The sequence below is a fragment of the Callospermophilus lateralis genome, chromosome 5, assembly GCF_048772815.1.
Source record: "Callospermophilus lateralis isolate mCalLat2 chromosome 5, mCalLat2.hap1, whole genome shotgun sequence".
In the NCBI taxonomy this organism is placed as follows: domain Eukaryota; kingdom Metazoa; phylum Chordata; class Mammalia; order Rodentia; family Sciuridae; genus Callospermophilus; species Callospermophilus lateralis.
This window is the reverse complement of record NC_135309.1, coordinates 67,545,166-67,560,891: the sequence shown is the minus strand read 5'-3', so window position 1 is coordinate 67,560,891 and position 15,726 is coordinate 67,545,166. Positions and strand designations below refer to the sequence as shown.

Below are 15,726 nucleotides of genomic sequence, written 5' to 3'. Positions count from 1 at the left end.
CTAGGTCAGTTATTCTCAGACTTTAATTATGCATATTGTTTGGGGGGAGGGGCAGTGCTGGGGTTGTGGCTCAGTGGCAGAGCATTCAATCCTGGGTTCAATCCTCCCCACCACATAAAAACAAATTTTAAAAAAAAAAGTATTTTTCATCTATAACTAAAAAAAAAAAAAAATTTAATTAAAAAATAAATGCATATTGTTCAATACAATAATGACTAACTACACCCGGATATTTTTCTTTTTTCTGGTACCAGGGATTGAAACCAGAGACACTTAACCACTTTGTTTATTTTTTATTTTGAGACAGAATCTCACTAAGTTGCTTAGGGTCTTCCTAAATTGCTGAGACTAGCTTCAAATGTGTAATCCTTTTACCTCAGCCCCTCAAATTGCTGAGATTACAGGTAACAGGCATGGGCCACCATACTTGGCTTCATTCTCTTTTCTATTGGCTAATTCCTTTTCCTTTTTATTTATTTTTTTTTCTTTTTTGGTACCAGGGACACTTTACCACTGAGCCATATCCCCCACCCCTTTTATTTTTGAGACAGGGTCTAATAACTAAGTTGCTGAGGCTGGCCTTGCGTTTCTCCTGCCTAAGCCTCCCAAATCCCTAAGGTATACCTTGGTAATTTCATCTAGTCCTATGGCTTGCTTTGTTTTTATTACTGGAGATTAAATTTAGGGGCACTTTATTACTGGGCTATACCCTCAGTCCTTTTTTATTTTTTTAATTTGAGACAGGGTCTCACTACATTGCTGAAACTGACCTCAAATTTGTAATCCTCCTGCCTCAACCTGTGGAGTAGCTGGGATTATAGGCATGCTCCACCATGCCCTGCTCAGTCCCATGGCTTTAAATATAGGCAATATTGCCAGGTGTGGTGGCCTGCAACTCTGGAGGTTGACAGGATTGCAAGTTCAAGGCCAGCCTCAGCAAATTAAGTGAGCCCTCAGCAACTTACTGAAACCCTGTCTCAAAATTAAAAAAAAGGGCTGAAGATGTAGCTCAGTGGTAAAGTAACCTGGGTACAAACACTGGTACCAGTAAATAAAGAAAATAGATCCCCATCTTTCCTCTGATCTTCAAATTCACAGGTCTAATACCTACTCAACAATCCATCTGAAATATCTAAAAGCAACCTGAACTTTACAGTTCTGAAAAAAAGAATCTCCAATCTCACACACACCCCAACCAAACCCTGCTTTTCCCACAACTCTCTAAATCTACAACATTGAATCCATCAGCAAATCTTATTGGCTCTACCTTCAAAATATATCTAGAATTCAATCATTTCTTCTTTCTTCTATTACTTCTATCCTGGCCCAAGTACCCATCCTCTCTCAACTGATTACTCAGAACTCTTACTGATCTGTTTGGTTTTACCTGTAACTACCTTTTCCCCTCAACCCAGTAATCAATGATAACCTCTGTTTTGTTTTGTAATATTGGAAATTGAACCAGGGAATGAATACAATGTCTCCCCCTGGATCACTGTCCTTTAGCCATAAAACCCTCACTATTGTTTCTGCCTAGAAAGTTCTTTTTCAGTTGCAAGGCTTGCTCACTTATCTCTTTCCTGATGCGTCCTTAGTAAAGCTTTGCTTGACCAGCCTTTTTAAATTGCTTGGCAAACGGCGCAGGCACACGTCTATGATCCCAGCTGCTTAGAAGGCTGAGAAAGGAGGATCGCAAATACGAAGCCAGCCTCGGCAATTTAGTGATGCCATAAGCAACTTTGAGAACCCGTGTTTCAAAATAAAAATTAGGGCCTGGGTTTGTTAGTCTGCGGTACAGCGCTCGCCTAGCACAGGTGAGGCACTGGGTTCAATACTCAGCACCACATAAAAATAAATAAATAAAAATAAAGGTATTGTGTCCACCTACAACTTTAAAAATATCTTTTAAAAAAAATAAAAATAAAAAGGGCTGGGAATGTAGTTCAGTGGTATTCAGTGGTAAAAACGCCCCCTGGGCTAAATCGCCTGAACAAAAAATAAAATAAAAAATACAATTGCAACTGCATTCTCACGCCATTGCCCCTAGCCCTACTTTCTGCTCTATTTTTCTCCATATCGCTTATCCACACCTGATATACTACTTTTCTAAATAATTTAGTATGTCGCCAACACACGCTCGTAAAACCTCCTGAAAACAAAGATTTTTGTCTGACAGAGAGGCACTCAATTTTTTGTTGTAAGGCGAGTCAACCTTACATACTCCTCTCTCTCCACCACTCTTTTTAAAGCTCCAGTGATGTAGGGGTGCGATGGCGCACGCCTGTAATCCCAGGGACTTGGGAGGCCGAGGCAGGGGGACTGCAAATTGGAAGCCAGTCTCATTAACTTAGCGAGACTCTGCCTCAAAATAAAAATTTTAAAAAGGGGGTGCTGGGGACGTAGCTCAGTGGTAAAGATCCCCAGGAACAAACAACAAAAAATCCAGTGATGTTTCCCATATGACACTCAAATAGTCTGTACAGCTAGACGTTCAGTTCCTGGTTCATCAGCTCGCAAGAAAAGGCAATCAATCCTGCAGAACACCGGCGCCTTAAGCGTAGAGAGAAAAGCCTTTTAGGAAAATATTTTTCCCCTCGAGTCAACGAGGACAGCACATGGAGAGTCCCCAGCCACGGAACAACACGGTTCCAGCGCGCGAAGCAGAGGGTTCTCCCCGCCCAAACTCACAGCCATGGCGCCGCCCAGCCGACTCTGGAAATCCACGACAGTGACCCCGGTGATCCCCTCAAAGGAGTGGTTACAACCTTTCCCCTCCCTCTCAGAAAAGCCAGGCCATCCACGACACTAAAGCACACACTTAACACCTGCTGAGGCAATCGCCTCGTTCACCAGTAACTAATTACAGCCGGGTGCATCTCACGGCCCGCCGGGAAGTGTAGTTTCCAAGCCAGGAAAGCCGACGTCCCATAGACACCTGCTGACTACAGTTCCCAAAACACAGCGGACTACCGGAAGTCATCCGTGAATGGATCCACTCAGAGCTGACACCGGAAGTTGCGTTTGCTCACGTAAACTACAAAACCCATGATGCAGTTCGGGATCGCTGGATGCCGCGAGCCGACGCTGGAGAGGTGGAGTTAGGGACTTCAACCTTTTCACCCTGTCGAGCTGGGTGTCTGTCAGGATGCCAGAATGCGAAGTTCATTGACTGAGGTGCTAATTATGGCTTACCACTATGCATAGGTATTAGTTACTGTCTGTGGCATTCAACAGCTCACATTTAGACATTTTATAGCCTTTTAGTAACAATCTACATTTTTAGGTAAGGGACCAAAAATTTTCCACCTGTTTCCGGTGCCGGACTAATCCATTTAAGCAGCAGTATCACCCAAGGCAAATCTGTGTAATGCAATAGTTTCTACTTAGGTGTGACAATTTAAACTCAAAATAATGAACATTAAGTAAATTTTAATATTTCTTCAGTCGCACAAGCCACATTTCAAGTGGCTAGTGGCTATATGGTGCAGGTATAGAACATTTCCATCATTGCAAAATGTTTTATTTTTTATTAAAATATAGCACTGAGGGCTGGGGTTGGAACTCGGTGGTACAGCACCTTCCTTGCGCTTGTGAAGCACTGGGTTCAATCCTCAACACCACAGAAAAATAAATAAAGATATTATGTCCATCTACAAATAAAAAAAATATTTTTAAAAAACTACAGCACTGATACAAGGCTTCTACTTTCTGGTGGTCAGATTAGTTGCTCAGGAGTTTATTCATTAATCCCTTCAACATTGGGCATCTACAAAGGACTTTAAGAGGGTGAGGGGCAACAGCTCAGGTATGTCTAGGAAAAGAACTAAATAAAAAATTTTTTCATATTTTAACAGCTAGTTTTAAAATACAGATTTAATGATGGCTTAACACAATGCCTGGCATGTGAGATAGTCTCAATGAAAATGTATTACATAGAGAAAGTTAAAAAGGAACCTTAAGTTATAGAGAATCCACCATTGGCTCTCCTGACTCTGGGCTTTTAAACATTTAAATACTCCCCATAACTTTCCACACCCTCTTCATTTAGCTACTAACAATTTAGAAATTGCTTACTGATGGCCCAAGTCTGGGTTAAAGTACCTAGAAATTCCCCCAAGTATCCCCTAAGTACCTCCCTTGGAAAATTAATTTCACTAAATTTAATTGCCTAGTTTTGTTTGTTTGATGTTGCTTTGTGTTTGTAGTACTGGAGAGTGAACCAGGGCCTCCCACATGCTAGGCAAACATCCTACCACTGAGCTACATCCACATCCCTCTTTATTTTGTTTTGAGACAGGTCTCATTTGCCCAGGTTGACCTGGCACTTGCAATCTTCCTGCCTCAGCCTCCAGAGTAGCTGGGATTACAGATGTATACCATAATTGCCTGTTTGTTTGGCACCAGACTACAGGCTCCAAAACAGCAAGGATTGTGCCTAGTACAGTTTCTGACACATGACAGGTACCTTATAAGTATTGTTTGAATGAATATGAGAATCTCAGGCACATGCAATGGCCCATACCTGTAATCCCAGCAACTCAAGAGGCTGAAGCAGGAGGATCTCAAGTTCAAAGCCAGCTTCAGAAACTTAGTGAGGCCCTAAGGCAACTTAGCCAGAACCTGTCTCAAAGTAAAAAATAAAAAGGGCTGAGGATGTGACTCAGTGACTAGGCTCCTTGGGTTCAATCCCTGGTACAAAATAAAAGAATCTCATGCTCCACAGCTCTTCTAACTTAGGTTTTACTTTCCTGTTCCAATTCTGCCCTAACCTGTATTAGCTGTCATGTTTGATTCATCTCCTTCCAATTCACATTATTCATATAACAATTATTCATATAACAAATATTTATTGAATACTTCCCATGAGCCCTACATAGAACTGAAATAGAGTAGGGAACAAGGCAAACATGGTTACTGCCTTCATGGAGCTTACATTCTAATGGGCATAAGACATTAAAGCAGGGGATTCCATCTCTTGGGTCCCCTTCTTCCTCCAAGAGAAGTCTTTTCTGCTGTCCTTTAACAACTTCTACTTTCCACTCTGACCTTGAAAAAAAAAAGACATTAAAGCAGAAAATAAAAAGGCAATTATATGATTACAGATTATGTGGGGCTGGGGATGTGCCTCAAGCGGTAGCGCGCTCGCCTGGCATGCGTGCGGCCCGGGTTCGATCCTCAGCACCACATACAAACAAAGATGTTGTGTCTGTCTGCCGAGAACTAAAAAATAAATATTAAAAAATTCTCTCTCTCACTCTCTCTTTTAAAAAAATATTTTAAAAAATTATGTACAACCTGCCCTCATGCTTCCAAATTTATTCTTATGAATATTCCTATTTTAATGACTGAGATTCCTCCAAAAATCATTTTTTGGGCCAGGGACAATAAAGTGGTGCATACCTATAATCCCAGAGACTTAGGAGGCTGAGGCAGGAAGATAACAAGTTTGAGGCCAGCCTCAGAAATTTGCTAGCCCATGTAGAATACCTTCTTTAGATAAATTTTATTAGAAAGGTAGTACAATAGCCAGGCACGGTGGCGTACACCTGTAATCCCAGTGACTCAAGAGGCTGAGGCAAGAGGATTGCAAGTTTGTAGGCAGACTCAGCCACTTAGTGAGAACCTATCTCAAAATTAAAAAATAAAAAGGGCTAGGGATGTAACTCAGTGATAAAGTGCTCTTGGGTTCCATCCCCAGTATCAAGAAAAGCAAGCAAGAAAGGAAACAAGCAAGCATAGTAGATAGAGCTCAGGCTCGAAGTCAAATAGATCCAGTTCATCATTTATTAGATGGGTGACATCAAGCAATTCAACTAAACACTAAAGGTATGTAGCTCATAGTACAGCTATGAGAATTAAAGAAATAATAAGCATATGAACCCTGTTTATGCATATGAATATGATGAATATGTCTGGAATATACTCAGCACTTTAAAATGTCAGATATTTTTGCTGGTCATGGTGACACGCATCTGTAATTCCTTTTATTCTGGAGGGTGAGACAAGAGGATGGTAAGTTCAAGGCCAGCCGGGGCAATTTAGTAAGACCCTATCTCAATATGAAAAAATATGGGGTGTGGGATAGAGATATAGAAATATAGTGGTAGAAGATCACTGGGCTCAGTTCGTAGTACCTCAAAAAAAATTTTAATTTAAATTTTAAAGTAATAAACTTTTAAAAGTCAGCTATTGTTAACATTGTTTTAAGGAAACTAAAACAGTGATTAAAATGGAAAAAAAAGGATACCTGTACTCTATAAAACTCTTTCCTGGCTTAACTGAGCTGGTTAACATCGTATAATTGTATGACATACCCTTTCAGACCATCGAACCATATGGCAGTCATTCTTCAAAACTGCTTAACAGAACTCAATTGCTCCCTGATTTTTCCCCCAAACTTGCCCTACTGGTTACACCACTCAATTCACTAAATAGTCAACATTTCTAAATTTAGATCCACAGACTATAATTAATTTTGGCATGTCTTTGAGTCCTTTTGTATATGCTTTTTATCCATATTTACCTAACTTCTCTATATGACAGGGTCCTCTGAAGAAAGAATTATGAGAACTTCTTTGGATATTTCTGTTCCTCAGGCATGTGGCTCCTAGTGACTACCTCCTTACCCTATTATACACCTTTAGTTCCTAAATTATTTTTTTCTCAGACACAAGGTACTACATGTTCTACCTTTATCTTTACACTTCTAGAATAGTGAATACTTGTTTTTTGCTGGGCACAGTAGTGCATGAGTATAATCTCAGCAACTGGGAAGGCTGAGGCAGGAGTATCCCGAGTTCAAGGCCAACCCCAGCAATTTAGCAAGACCCCGTCTCAAAAATAAATAAATAAAATTAAAAAATAACATTGGGGATGTAGCTCAATGGTAGAGTTACCCAGGGTTCAATCCCCAGTACTTGAAAAAAAATCTTTTAAATGACACAAAGAGTAGAAATATAAAAGCCTTCTAGAACTCAGGAGCTTAGTTGATGCTGGAGTTCCTCTGTGCAACTTCAGTGGAGGAAGGTACTATGCTCAGTGGTTGTTTCATGGACTTTGGATTCAAATGCCAGGGTCTGATGAGGCCTTGTCCCATTCTAGTTCTATGACTTTAGGCAAGTTCCTTCAACCCTGGGGACCTATGAGTCCTCCCACATAAAATGTAGATAATGATAATACCTACCTCTTCAGATTGCTGTGAGAATAAAATGAGCTTTACCAAGCAAGGTGATTAACCAATGCCTGGTACTCAGTAAGTGCTCAAGAAATATTTAAACAGCCAGGTGTGGTGGCGCACACCTATAATCCCAGCGGCTCTGGAGGCTGAAACAGGAGGATGGAGAGTTCAAAGCCAGCCTAACCAAAAGCAAGGTGCTAAACAACTCAGTGAGACCCTGTCTCTAAATAAAGTACAAAATAGAGCTGGGGAATGTGGCTCAGTGGTTGAGTGGCCCTGAGTTCAATCCCCAGTACCAAAAAAAAGAAAGAAAGAAATATCAAATAGTCAAGCAAGAAAGAAAATAGATGATGCACACCTATATTCCCAACAGCTCAGGAGCCTAAGGCAGGAGGATCTCAAGTTCAAAATCAGCCTCAGGGACTTAGCAAGTCCCTAAAGTACTTAGGGAGACTCTGTCTCACATTAAAAGTAAAAAGGCCTGGGGATGTGCCTCAGTGGTTAAATGTCCCTAGATTCAATCCCAGGCTCCAAAAATAAAAATAAAATTAAAATGTGGAGACCACTGGAAGCCAGTTTGGTCAATCAATTAGTGAAAATTCTAAATCTGATTGACATGAGCTAGGAATAGTAGCTATGTTACTCAGGGAGACTGCCTTGTTATTTAAACAAATGTAACCAAATTAGAGAAGTTGCACTGCTCAGATGCAAAAATTTTGAAAAGCCTCTATAATGTCTACTTTTCTTCTAAAGTGAGATATTGTGATCCTGAGGAATTAGGAATCACTCACTCTTTTATACAACTGCAGACTCAGGGTCCATAAGATTCAGCCTACCCTCTTGTTAACATTCCACAGAGCACTGAACCCTATGTCATGGGCTCATATGGGCAATGTGACACCTGAGTCATCAAAACACTGTTTGTAGTTCCCAAACAGCATACTATCCATATTGCCACTACCATTATCATCATCATCAGTGTGGAATAGTCCAAGGACTCCATAACAGAAAAAGGAAGGAAGAAAAAAAAATAACTACTAACATATTGTTGAAATTTCAATCTTACTAACTAGATTTAAATTTTTATTTTGTGCATTTATGATGTTTAAGGTTCCTGTTTCTATTATATCATGAAACTAGACTGATCTACACTATAAATTAGGGAAACAACCAGGATCATGTCCCCCTCTCCACCCCCTGTTAATTAGGCCCCCCGAATTTTTTTTTTTTTTTTGCATTTATTGGAAATAGAACCTAGTGCCTCCTTGCACAAGCTAGGCAAACACTCTACCACTACATCCCCAGTCCTAAAAAAAGTTATTTTGCCTTGAGACAAGTTCTCACTAACTTGTCTAGGTTGGCATTGAACTTTCAATCCTTCTACCTCAGCCTCCCAAGTAACTGGATTACAGGAGTGTGCCACCATGCTCTGCTTCAGGTTCTCAATATCTTATTAACCAGAAGACTACTATCTTGCTGCACAGGGTGGCACACACCTGTAATTCTAACAACTCAGGAAGCTGAGGCAAGAGAACCACAAATTTAAGGGCAGCCTCAGAAACTTAAGGAGACCCTCAGTAACTTAGTGAGAACCTGTCTTAAAATTAAAAATAAAAAGGGCCAGGATATAGCTTAATTGTAAAGCAGCCCTAGGTTCAATCACCAGTATCCACTACCCCCCAAAAAAGAAGACTACTATCTTTCTCATGTAATATCTGGGAGCATGGACTCTAATATCCAATTGCCTGATTTTAAATCATGGATCCACCTATACTCAATTTGCTGTGTGACCCTGGGCAAATTACTTGATTTGGGCCTATAATATCATAATAAGTACTTATTTAGTAATATTGTTGTAATGATTATGTTAGATTATTCATTAAATATTTATTGATCATCTGTTACATATTAGGGGTTTTATGCTAACACTACAGATATAACTGAAGACAAAATACCTGACTTTATGAGGATGTTCTAGTTGGGGTGGGGTAGAGAGCATTAATAAATGAAAAAAAACTATTTCGGATAGTAAAAACTGCTATGACAAAGATAAAACAGGGTGATTTTTTTTTTAAGAGAGAGAGAGAGAGAGAGAAAGAGAGAATTTTTTTTTAAATAATTATTTTTTAGTTTTTTTTTTTTTTTAGATGGACACAACATCTTTATTTTATTTTTATGTGGTGCTAAGAATCGAACCCAGTGCCTCACGCATGCTAGACGAGCGCACTACCACTTAAGCCACATCCCCAGCCCCGAGAATTTTTTTTTTTTAATATTTATTTTTCAGTTATCAGCAGACACAACATCTTTGTTTTTATGTGGTGCTGAGGCTTGAACCTGGGTCGCATGCATGCCAGGCGAGCGCGCTACCACTTGAGCCACATCCCCAGCCCCCAGGATGATATTATTTAGAATAAATAGGGCAAAGAAATAGAGTATTAATTTAGATTGGATAGTCAGGGAAGGCTTTCTCAAAAAGGTGTGGAGACTCAACTCCAGACCCAACTCTTCTCATGAAGAGGTTTTCTCATCCAAAGATGTGAGGAAAATAATTCCAGGAAGAAAGGACCAATAAATAAAAGAGCACGGGCTCCATGGTGGGAAGGAGCTTAAAATATCTGAAAAATACCTGGTTTGGGTAGTAATGCCTGTAGTCACAAAGACTGGAGAGACCGAAGCAGGAGGACTACAAGTTCAAGGCCAGCCTAGGTTAAAAAAAAAAAAAAAAAAAAAAAGTTGAATTTGAAAAACAAAATAAATTTTCTCTTGATAACTTCTCTCCATAAACATCCAGACTCAATTGGTAGAGCACTTGACCAGCATGCACAAGGTTGTGGGTCCAATCCCCAGAACCAGAGCTAAAAATGACAATCTGCACCTGTAATCCCAACAGCTCAGGAGGCTGAGGCAAGGGGATCATGAATTCAAAGCCAGCCTCAGCAACAGTGAAGCAGTAAGCAACTCCATAAGACCCTGTCTCTAAATAAAATACATAATAGAGCTGGTGATGTGGCTCAATGTTTGAGTGCCCTGAATTCAATCGCTGGTACCCCCCTGCCTCCAAAAGGACAATCTGACTCAAACATCCAGAAACCCCTCTTTCCAGTAAACTGGTGATTGATTTTTTTTTTTTTTTTAATGGTACTGGGGATTGATTGAACCCAAGAACATCCTACCACCAAGCAACATCCCTGGCACTGTTTTATTTTTTATTTTTAGATGAGGTCTCACTGAGTTTCTGAGGCTGGTTTCAAACAAATAGTCCTGCTGCTTCAGCCTTCCAAGTCACTGGGATTATAGTGCACTACCATGCCCAGCTCCTGATGATTGCTTCTGAATTCACTGAAACTCTAGAAGCAATTAGTGAGGAACTTCCATGAGTTTCTTTTACCGCATTTCCATCATATCATTACCTACCAATATGGGCTCTGTTTTTGCACTTATGATGAATAATTAAGGTTTCTGTTAAGACTTATATTCCATTTGTACACTAAACCCCATATCTTTTGCATGCTTAGAGATTTTGTTCCTAAGTTGCTCACCTCATCTGCACCATTATATTTTCTCTCTCTAGATTGTACCTATCGACATTCATATATCTTGTATGCAAACAAGCAGACAAGCAAGGGAAACCAAAATAGTAGCAAACCCCACCCTTCTCTCTACCTCACAATACCTTCTGGTACTTTCATTGGTGGTTTATTTCCCTTTACAATAATACTCTTCAAGAGAACTGCCATATGTTGTCTAATTTCTCTCCTCAACCCCTTTCAATCACATGTTCACCTCTTTTCCTCTGTGGAATTGTCCAGCTCATCAATTACCCCCTGCTGCCAAATCCAATGGTCAGTTCTCTGTCCTCATCTGACTTGACCCATGAACTCCAGTTGCTACACTTAAAAATTCCAACTTTCTTGAATAATATTTCTTCTCTGTTTTTTCCTCTGGCTTTGCCTTCTGATTACTGAATAGTCCTCACTTTTCCTCTATACAGGGGAATGCCCTAATGGCCTTCCCTTCTAAACTTACTTACTTTCAAGATAGCTAAAATATCTGGCTTTAAACACAATTTGCAGGCTAATAAATTTTAACTCCAGACCCAACTCTTCTCATGAAGTCTAGATTTACTGATCCCACTACCTACTCAACATTACTTAGATTTTTATATTAATTACTATTGCTGCCCAAAATAATTTTCCAAAACTTAATGGTTTAAAACCAAGTTATTTATTGTTTCTAGGAGTTTGTGGAAGTTGAGAGTTTTAGAACACTTTGATGGGCCTGGGGTTTTTTTATGAGATCACAGTCAGATATTGGCCAGAAGTACAGTCATCTATCTGAAGCTTGACCAAGGCTAGAGGATCTGCTTCTAACATGGGCCCCCATAAGCCTGAAAAGTTAGTTCATGATATTGGTAAGAGGTTTCAGTTACTCTCAATGTGGACTTCTCTAATGGGCTGTCTCACAACATAGCAACTGGCTTTCCAGAACAAGAGGTCCAAGGTAAGAAGATAAATGTTTTTAATAACCTAAACTCGGGGGGCTGGGGATGTGGCTCAAGCCGTAGCGCGCTCGCCTGGCATGTGTGCGGCCCGGGTTCGATCCTCAGCACCACATACAAACAAAGATGTTGTGTCCGCTGAAAATTAAAAAAAAAAAAAAAAAAAAAAAAAAAAATATATATATATATATATATATATATTAAAAAATTCTCTTTCTCTCTCTCTTAAAAAAATAAAAAATAACCTAAACTCGGATTGGGATTGTGGCTCAGCGGTAGAGCATCACCTACCATGTGTGAGGCCCTGGCTTCAATCCTCAGCACCACATAATAATAAATAAATAAAGATACTGTGTCCAACTATAGCTAAAAAATAAATATTAAAAAATAATAATAAAAAAACCCTTAGACTCATAAGTCACCAATGTCACTTCAGGGATACTCTGTTGGTCACACAGACTGGCACTGATCCAATGTGAGAAGAAAGTACCTGAGGGTATGAAGGTGGAGAGGAAAAACAAGGGGGCGGGGCAGTGTCTTGAAGCTGGCTACCACAATGTCTAAAACTGAATTCTGCATCAATTAGCAATGTTCTAAACCTTCTCTTCCATCATTTCCCCCCATCTCAGGCCAGATGCTCAGGACAAACACTTGGGTGTCATCCTTGATTTTTCTTTGTCTTTTAGATCCATAATTAATCTGTTAGCAAAAATGGGGGCTTTATCTTCAAAATAAATCCAGAGTCCAACTTCTCACCAAGAGTTTAGTCCGAACTAGCATTATCTCTTGTTTGGATGATCACACTCATCTCCTATTTTCCCTACTTACTTCCACTTATGCCCCCTGGACTCTGATGGCCATAGAGCAGTTGCAGTGATTACATTTTTAAAAAAAAGGTAGGTTAGATCATTTCATTCCTCTTCTTAAAACCTTAAATGTCTTCTTTGTTAAGCTCTTAGCTTAACAAAGTTTTTCATGATCTGGCCTCTGATTACCTAGCTAACCCATCACTTTCCTCTTGATTCACTCTGTTCCAGTCCCACTGCCTCCTGCTTTTCTTCAGATTTGCCAAGCAAGTTCCTACCTCAGGGTCTTTGTACTTCCTTGGAAAGCTGCTTTTCAAAATATCCACAAACTAATACCCTTATTACCTCTAGGCCAGAGCTCAAAGAGTCTTTTTCCCATCCCTATCATTCCCTATTCCCTCACTTTGTCTCATTGTTTTGTATAGAATATATCCCACTTGTCATATTATATAGCTGTTTGTCACCATTCTCATCCTGCTAAAATAGATCTTCTCAAGAATCCCTATTATTTTTTTTCATTAATCTATCCCCAGGGTCTATAATAGGGCTTTTCCTGTGATAAGTTTTCAAACAACATTTCTTTCTTTTTTTTTTTTAGTTTTATTGATTTTATTTTTTTAAAATACATGACAGCGGAATGCATTACAATTCTTATTACACATACAGAGTACATTTTTTCATATCTTTGTATATAGAGTACATTCATGTCAAATCATGCCTTTGTACATGTACTTTTTTTGCATTACAATTCTTTTTACACATATATACCACAGTTTTTCATATCTGTTTATATATAAAGTATGTTGACACCCAATTTGAGTCTTCATACATGTACTTTGGATAATGATGTCCATCACATTCTATCACCCTTGCTAATCCCCTGCCCCTTCCCTTTCCCTCCCAACCCTCTTCCCTATCTCAATTCATCTAATTCTCCTATGCTCCCCCTCCCTATCCCACTATGAGTCAGCTTCCTTATATCAGAGAAAACATTAAGCATTTGTTTTGGGGGGATTGGCTAACTTCACTTAGCATTATCTTCTCTAACTCCATCCATTTACCTGCAAATGCCATGATTTTATTCTCTTTTAATGCTGAGTAAAATTCCATTTATTGTGTATATATGCCACATTTTTTTAAATCCATTTATTTTCACTGAAGGGCATCTAGGTTGGCTCCACAGTTTAGCTATTGTGAATTGTGATGCTATAAACATTGATGTGGCTGTGTCACTGTAGTATGCTGTTTTTAAGTCCTTTGGGTATAGTCCAAGGAGAGGGATATAGCTGGGTCAAATGGTGGTTCCATTCCCAGATTTCCAAGGAATCTCCTTACTGCTTTCCCTATTGGCTTTACCAATTTGCAGTCCCACCAACAATGTGCGAGTGTACCTTTTTCCCCACATCCTCGCCAACACTTATAGTTGTTTGTCTTTATAATAGCTGCCCTTCTGACTGGAGTGAGATGATATCTTAGAGTAGTTTTGATTTGCATTTCTCTGATTGCTAGAGATGATGAACATTTTTTCATATATTTTGTTGATTGATTGTATATCTTCTTCTGAGAAGTGTCTGTTCAGGTTTTTGGCCCATTTGTTGATTGGGTTATTTGTTTTTTTGATGCTTAGCTTTTTGAGTTCTTTATATATCCTAGAGCTTAGTGCCCTATCTGATGTGTGAGGGGTAAAAATTTGCTCCCAGGATGTAGGTTCTCTGTTCACCTCATAGATTGTTTCTTTTGAAGGAACTGAAAAGTAATCCATGTAAAGTCACAAAGCAGAGTGCCTGGCACACAAGCACGAGATTTTATTATTTGATGTGTCCAAATCCCAAAAGATTGATTCAATCTAAAAAAAAAAAAAAAAAAAAAAAGAGGGCAGTTTCCTTCTAACATCAGAAGGTTGATAACCAGGGGAAACTGGAATCTGGTCAGTCTACCACTGTTGCTGTTTTGCAAGGGGGAAAAAAGCTACTATTGAAGTGGAACTTCGCACATTTTGTGTTCATCTCTCCCAGATGCTTTTTCTATTCTATTCTTTTCTTTTTTTTCCCCCTTTTTCCACCAGGAATTGAACCCAGGGGCACTTAACCACTGAGCCACATCCTAGCCCTTTTTATTTTTTGAAAGAGGATCTCACTAAGTTGCTTAGGGCCTCACTAAATTCCTGAGGCTGGCTTTGAGAACCTGATCCTCCCACCTCAGCCTCTTGAGCTGCTGGGATTATAGGTGTTTGCCACCGTGCCTGGTTCTCCAAAGTGCTCTTTTAATCTGCAGTTTATCAGATCTAGGTCCCCATACAGGTCCACTGGGAACCCATAAAGCTTGGAGAATAGGGCAAGGACTACTCAAGTAACCACACATACAGAAATGCCACTTTTGACTCTTTTTTCTGGTAACATTTTTCTTAACACGTGAAACAATTACTTATGTTTTTGTTTTTTGGTACTGAGGATTGAACCCAGGAACACTCTACCACTGAGCTACTTTAATATTTATTTTTTTAGTTATTGGCGGACACAACATCTTTGTTTTGTATGTGGTGCTGAGGATTGAACCCGGGGCCGCATGCATGCCAGGAGAGCGTGCTACCACTTGAGCCACATCCCCAGCCCTATTTAGTTTTTATTTTGAGACAGGGTCTGGCTAAATTGCTCAGACCGATCTCAAAACTTGTGATTTCCTGCCTCAGCCTGCTGTTTTGCTGGGATTATAGGCATGTACCATGGTGTCCGTCTGAAATAACTTTTTAATATTGAGATACTAGTAGAGTTAGATGCCACTATAAGAAATAACACAGAAGCCCTGCACAGTGGCACACACCTGTAATCCCAGCAATTTGGGAGGCTGAGACAGGAGGATGGAGAGTTCACTGCCAGCCTCAGCAACCGCGAGGCACTAAGCAACTCAGTGAGACTCTGTCTCTAAATAAAATACAAAATAGGGCTGGGGATGTGGCAGTGGCCGAGTGCCCCTAAATTCAATCCCTGGTGCCTAACCTCCCCCCCCCCCCAGAAAACTTTTGCATACCTTCTCTAATTCCTCCATTGGTAACATTTTGTAAAACTATATAGTATAATATCACAATTGAATATTGATACTTGTATTAATTTCTGTATGTGTATAGTTTGTTTTATACAATGTTACAACCCTGATTCACCACTACAGTCAAGATACAGAATAGTTTCAATATCACAAACCTTCATTTTGCCCTTTTGTAACTACACCCACTGTTGGCAACAGGT

General features: G+C 39.7%; 1 protein-coding gene across 2 annotated transcripts in view; it reads right to left on the bottom strand.

Annotated features, from left to right (window-relative positions):
- Positions 1–2,860, bottom strand: part of Lars1 (leucyl-tRNA synthetase 1) — a 73,186-nt gene extending 70,326 nt beyond the window's left edge. The window contains exon 1 of one of the 2 annotated variants that reach the window (XM_076856764.1): positions 2,689–2,860. In XM_076856764.1, the coding sequence (XP_076712879.1) occupies positions 2,689–2,694 (6 nt within the window). In that variant the 5' untranslated portion in view covers positions 2,695–2,860. The remainder of the gene's footprint in view (positions 1–2,688) is intronic. The other variant, XM_076856763.1, reaches the window with a different exon arrangement.
- Positions 2,861–15,726: the final 12,866 nt, after the last annotated feature.